Source organism: Solanum pennellii, chromosome 3, assembly GCF_001406875.1.
Source record: "Solanum pennellii chromosome 3, SPENNV200".
In the NCBI taxonomy this organism is placed as follows: domain Eukaryota; kingdom Viridiplantae; phylum Streptophyta; class Magnoliopsida; order Solanales; family Solanaceae; genus Solanum; species Solanum pennellii.
Genome location: NC_028639.1, coordinates 52,990,525 through 52,996,478, shown reverse-complemented (window position 1 = coordinate 52,996,478; position 5,954 = coordinate 52,990,525). Strand labels below are relative to the sequence as shown.

Here is a 5,954-nt window from a genome sequence, read left to right as displayed (position 1 = left end):
GAAACGGACGCTAAAAAACCGCCGGCACGAGTTGCCACATCAAAAAACGTATACTAACCTCAAATCCTAGGGTCGTTACTATTCATCTTTTTTTTTTTTTTAACCTTTGAAGAAATTGAAGAGTTTCTTCTAAATATGATTCCAAATGTGCTCTCCAACACAAGCACTAATTGTTATTGGCCGGTGATCTTTCTCATAAAGTTGTACCACTTTCCTATTCCACTCTGAAATTAGTGCATGCATGTATACATATCCATTTTCCCAACTCTCTCTCTATATATAGCCCACCAACTCAAAAACATATATAACAAAACTTTCCATGGAGAATTATTCATCTCTTAGTTGTGAAATACAAATCATAAGAGCAAGAAACGTGGATCGAACATTGTTAGGAGGGAGTTTGTTTGTTAGATGCTATCTTTATTCAGGAGATGATCAAAGAGTTGAAATAAAGAGCCAAGAAATAATCCCAGGTGATCACTTGTTTTGGGATGAGTCTTTCTCATTGGATTGCTCTGGAAGTCAAGATTCCATTAATCGTCTCAAACAAGGTAGTGTGGTCGTGGAACTTCACTCAAGAAAAAATCTTCTTCTTCCAATTTTAGGTGGTTCAAGCATGTTTGGAAGGGCTGAAATTCCATGGAGAAGTGTTTTTGAGTCGAAAAACATGGAGATTATGGAGTGGGCAATTATGGATAAAAAGAATCATGTGAAGCCAATGGCAGTGCAAATCGCAATGAAGATAAGGGTAATAGAGACAATAAAAGTGAAGAAAAATATTAATTCTAAGTTGAGAAGATCATCATCATCATCATGTGCTTGCATGGACTATTGTGGGTGTAATAGTAGTAATGTTTTTAGGGTTGATGATTATCAAGTCTTTGCACTTGGAGCTGCTCTAGGTGCCTTGTAACTTGTTAGTGATAGCGTGCATGCCCACCCCAATCAACTCAGGATCAAGTATGGTACCCTGTGTGACAAACTACATTCAACTTTCCTTCTACTTAATTAGAAGGAAAATATATTTAATGAGTAATAACGAATTTCAATTTGCTTTAAGTTGTAATTTATGTATGAAGATTTATATATATGAAACAAATGAAAATAATTAGAAAAACATTTTCCTATCAATTAATCCAAATCAAGTAATCAAAATAAATACTCCCTCCGTTTTAAAAAGGGTGACCTAGTTAGACTTGAAACGAAATTTAAAAAAAGAAAGAAACTTTTAAATTTTATGATTCTAAATTAAAGTTATATCAAATGTACCAAAATTCTTGTAATTTACATATCATATGAAAAGTTAAAATTAAATTATTATCAAAAAAGGAAAAAGACTATTCCTTTTTAAATAATTTTTTTTTTAAACAAGTAATAAATATATTATCTAAGTTAATGTATTTACAAAGGATTAACCATAATATACATTAAAGCCGATCAAACTGACCATTCCAATACCGTGAGGCGCCAACTAATTTTAGAACTCATTGTATAGCGGGTCCCACTCCCATGAGGTTGAAAAAAACATGTGGCTAACGCCTTTAACAGCGTTATCAAAGTTGCTGGTTTTTGCTCTTCTTGGATAATAAAGTAATCAATGCTACAAAACAGTACTCACTCCGATATTTTGCACCAAATGGAGTATTTGATTTTTAAAATTAAAGTAAAAATTTTGTTAGACAAACACATAAATTTGTATTGTATTTTTCCGATGAGATATTTTAAAGTAAAAGCAAAAGAGAAGTGGAGGTATCAGCTGAGTTGAGGATGAATAGAGCAACACCTGTACGGAGCTCCCATACCACCACCGCCGATCTGCTCACCTGGTCGGAGGTTCCGCCGTCCTCTAACTCTTCCTCTGTCGCCGCTTCCCGCAGTGCTTCTCGTTCTCATCAGGCGAGTCATTTATTTGGTCATTTTAATTTATTGCGCCATTTGGGTGGTTTTGCTTATATTTTTGCTCCTTTCGCTGGCAGCCTTCTGATGGAATTAGTAAGGCTGTGTTTGGTGGTCAGTTAACTGATGAAGAAGCTGATAGCTTGAACAAACGGTAACTCACAGACACAAAAGTCATTGATTAATCTCTTTGTTCTAGCATGCTTAATTTTTAAATGTTTAGATCTTTACTCGACATTATCATGTTTCTCCTGGATCTGATTGATGCATTTTATCATATTATTTTTGCTGATATGCATCTGCTCATGCATGTCTTTCCTGATCTATATCTAATGCTCTTTGTTTAAATTGCAACTTTGTTTAATGTGACTCCAAATCTCTCATGCTATCAAAATGAGATTTATTTCTTTGGGAAGTTGCCCTAATTACTGAAATTCGGTAGAGCCAGGGGTCAATGAGCCCAATTGTGTTGATTACTTCACATAGCTAAGTCTTCAACATCATTGGTTTAATCTAAGTAGGTGTTTGGCCATATGATCTGGTACCCCAATTTGAAATCAACATTTGTTTATTAGTTCTGTACCAAATTTTAACTTCAATTTCAAATTCCAAATTCCAAATTCTTGCCACCATTTGAAATTTCCAGTAGCAGAAAATTTAATAATTGATACGCCTGGAAATGGTTTGGCATATGGTAGGACAACCAGAATTGGACTAATGGGGGTAGCATCGACAATTTGTGGTATCAAGAATATATAGTTTCTGTTCATATGAGAAATAACAAGTTGATATCAACACACCGCACTAAAAGAAAACACTTGAACTGCTACTAACTGTGAGGATGAGTTATTAACACTTTTATTTTGAATTTATCTTATTCTCAAATTCTTTTAAAATATGTGAGGGATTGTTAGCAATATAATAATTATTTCAAAAGACTTATTTGCAAATCAAGTTACTTTGGGCCAAAATGAGGCATTTTACATGCGACCCTAACTTGATGACCAAGGGTCACACGTAAAATGTCTTACTTTTGCCCAAATTAACTTTATATCCAAATAATTCCTATGAAATAATTATTATATTGCTAACACTTACTTATAAGAAAGAACATGAAAATATGTGATTTATTATTTCGACACTTTATTTATGAATTATAATTTACCTATTTGGTATGATTGTATAAGAATTGGGGAAGTTCTGATAGTTCTCACTTTTCACAAATTATGGGGTTTTCATATTTATGCGAAAAAATAAAATTTAAGAAAACCAAGTTACATGTCCAAATGAAATTTCAACTCCAAATAAATGTGATTTCAAATGATCACACACATAGAGTTGACAAAGTGGTGTCACCATACATGGAGTTGAGTTGCTTGTTTGTGATACTGTGATGCATGACATTTATTTGCAGACATTTCATTTTCTTCTTCTGCGGTTGATATCTGGATTCTGGTACATGCGTTTTAAAACTGGGACATCTGAAGTGTTCTGATGGAAAGTGTAAAAATTTCAAGTATTTCACTAACAAGTGAGAACTCTGCTCGGCAAAATTTTAGGGAAAAAAAGTCTATGATGAACAAGGCCAAGTTTTATGGCCCTTAAGATTATATTACCAGAATCTGAAAATTCAGACATCATCAGGATTAAATTGGTGAAAATTACAGCTTCGTACTGGTCTTTGTTTGCTTTGAAAAGCCAAAATTACTCAATTCTATTAATGCCCTCATCTTTGGTCTACTTGAAATAGGTTGTATTCATTTTTGCACATTTTTTATGCCATTTTGGAGATTAGTAATTGTTTATGATGTTTCGGAAACTAATATTGCTTAAGAATATAACTTATATAAGTAGCAAAAGGCTGCCAAGAATTAAATGGAGGACGAAATGCCAAGTTGCTTGTCCTTTGTTATCTCTTCACTGACCAGTGATTTTGTTCAGTTAGGTGTGTGGAGATGAATGGCACTTCTAGGTTGACATTTAATTTTGTGTTGGCTCTTTTCTCCCACATCTTCAGACTAGTGAAAGCAAAATCTGGATTGTGTTTAATGATGTTTTTGTCTTAACTCGTAACAAATTGAACGAAGCTGATGTAAGAGAGGAGGTCCTGTTTGGAAAAGAAATGAAAAATCCAGTGACTCGAGAACAACTTTGAAGTTATGTACTGTGATCCTTTTGACTAAGTCTTGTTGAAACTTGTCTTCAGCAAACCTTGTTCAGGGTATAAACTGAGGGAGATCAGTGGCAGCAATATATTTTCTGATCATGATGAAGATGGTAAATCAGAATCTGGAACTGATGATGGTAATTTTACTAACAGGACATCAGTGCGCATTGTTCAGGTATCTTTTTCCCTCTTTTTAAAGAAAAATGATAAACAGTGTGAGCGTGCAGCCTAAAATTTGGAAACTGGTGAATGGAGATTTAATCAAAATATTTATGGTGCATTGTAGCAAGCTGCAAATGGAATAAGCCAAATTTCATTCAGTACTGAAGAAAATGTTTCCCCAAAGAAGCCTATCACTCTGACCGAAGTGGCAAAGCAACGTGAGTTGAGTGGAAATTTAGAAATTGAGTCAGATATCAAAGTCAAGAAGCTGCTATCAGATGCAAAGACAAAGGAGCTTAGTGGAAATGATATTTTTGGCCCTCCTGAAGAAGTTCCTCCTAGATCCCTGGCTGCTGCACGTTCGATGGGGTCGAAAGAAAGCAAAGACATGGGTGAACCTGCTCCACGAACTGTACGCACATCTGTTAGGGTTTCTAATGTGAGTTGCCTTCATAATTCTTTGAAACAAATGATAAAGAGTTGGGACAATGTTGATGTTTTTAATATGACGAGATTCCTCAGGTGGCTTTTAAGTTGAGAGAAGTTTAGGTTAATATCCAGTAAGATGATTATAAACTCGCTCTGGAAGTTATAAGAACTGGTCAAATAACTTGGATGTAGTGCTTCAGGTGGCTTAAGAATTCAAAGGACAAAAAGAGTTGCCATCTGATAAGACACATTTTAACAAAACCAGAAGAAATCAATGACTCTTAAGTGGTCTATTTTCTCCCGAGTCTGATGGTCTCTAAGATTGATGTTTATTGCTTAATTGTTTTAAGTTTTTCTTAACTTGGGCCTCTACTCTATTATTTGCTCTTATTACCCTTGCTGTATTTTGCAGCCTGCTGGTGGTCAAAGCAATATCTTGTTTGGGGATGAACCTGTTGTCAAGACAACAAAGAAAATACATAACCAGAAGTTTGCAGAATTGACAGGCAATGACATTTTCAAGGGAGATACTCCTCCTGGATCGGCGGAGAAGACACTGAGCAGTGCTAAGCTGAAAGAAATGAGTGGTAATGATATATTCTCTGATGGAAAAATTGAATCTAGGGATCACTTTGGCGGTGTGCGCAAACCACCTGGTGGAGAAAGCACTATCAGATTAGTGTAATGTCATCAAATGGCTCTTATGTTGACCGGCAGTGCCACATTGCAGTTGCTTTCTGACTAGTTAGAACGTCTGGCAGTTAGGATTGAGGATTGTAAAATTTGATGTGTCAATACTCTTAATTTGTGACAAAATGCAGTGTGTTTCTCTGCTTAACTGTTGTAGGAGTTTATAGGTTAGCAATAACCCATTCTATTTGCCGATGGTTTGATCAGTTGATCTATGATGGGTCCTATCTGATATTGAATTAGTACGATCAGTCTGTCAGTACAGGGAAAGAACCACGGCCCACCCAAGTGGCACTGGACCATTATGTTAAAATAACAGAAATCTAAATTGGAAAAGTGAAGAGTCACAACTGTGTTCCAGTATAGCTTTCAGCTACATGTTGATGAGCTCCTTTTAGTGCAAGTCTTGTTAGAAATAAGTATATATGCCTAATGTCTCGTCATTGCCTGGTTCACCTTGTCTCATGCATTTACAAGATGAGAAATTTGCTTTCTTTACCTTAATTGTTGCCAATGCCATCGATGAAAGTTTAGTGCAGAAACAGAAAGAAAGATGTGCAAATGATGTCCTTCAAGTAGAAACAAAACAACGACCGGGGGGGGGGGGGGG

The 5,954-nt window shown here is 35.5% G+C and overlaps 2 protein-coding genes across 2 annotated transcripts; both read left to right on the top strand.

Annotated features, from left to right (window-relative positions):
* Nucleotides 1-228: 228 nt before the first annotated feature.
* Nucleotides 229-1,059, top strand: LOC107013724. The gene has a single exon (XM_015213599.2). It carries the CDS (start codon nt 320-322, stop codon nt 911-913), a length of 594 nt encoding a protein of 197 aa, XP_015069085.1. The 5' UTR covers nt 229-319; the 3' UTR covers nt 914-1,059.
* Nucleotides 1,060-1,592: 533 nt separating this feature from the next.
* Nucleotides 1,593-5,589, top strand: LOC107015029. The gene is made up of 5 exons (XM_015215183.2): nt 1,593-1,896; nt 1,977-2,050; nt 4,103-4,238; nt 4,350-4,664; nt 5,067-5,589. The coding sequence occupies exons 1-5, from the start codon at nt 1,768-1,770 to the stop codon at nt 5,337-5,339; spliced, it is 927 nt and encodes a 308-aa protein (XP_015070669.1). The 5' UTR covers nt 1,593-1,767; the 3' UTR covers nt 5,340-5,589.
* Nucleotides 5,590-5,954: the final 365 nt, after the last annotated feature.

What these genes read in the sequence shown, in the direction of transcription:
- LOC107015029 (XM_015215183.2), top strand. Translation starts at nt 1,768, where the DNA reads ATGAATAGAGCAACACCTGTACGGAGCTCCCATACCACCACCGCCGAT. An exon ending in GTGCTTCTCGTTCTCATCAG is followed by an intron (nt 1,897 to 1,976) that starts GCGAGTCATTTA and finishes TTTCGCTGGCAG; the next exon opens with CCTTCTGATGGAATTAGTAA. An exon ending in CATCTGTTAGGGTTTCTAAT is followed by an intron (nt 4,665 to 5,066) that starts GTGAGTTGCCTT and finishes TGTATTTTGCAG; the next exon opens with CCTGCTGGTGGTCAAAGCAA.
- LOC107013724 (XM_015213599.2), top strand. Translation starts at nt 320, where the DNA reads ATGGAGAATTATTCATCTCTTAGTTGTGAAATACAAATCATAAGAGCA.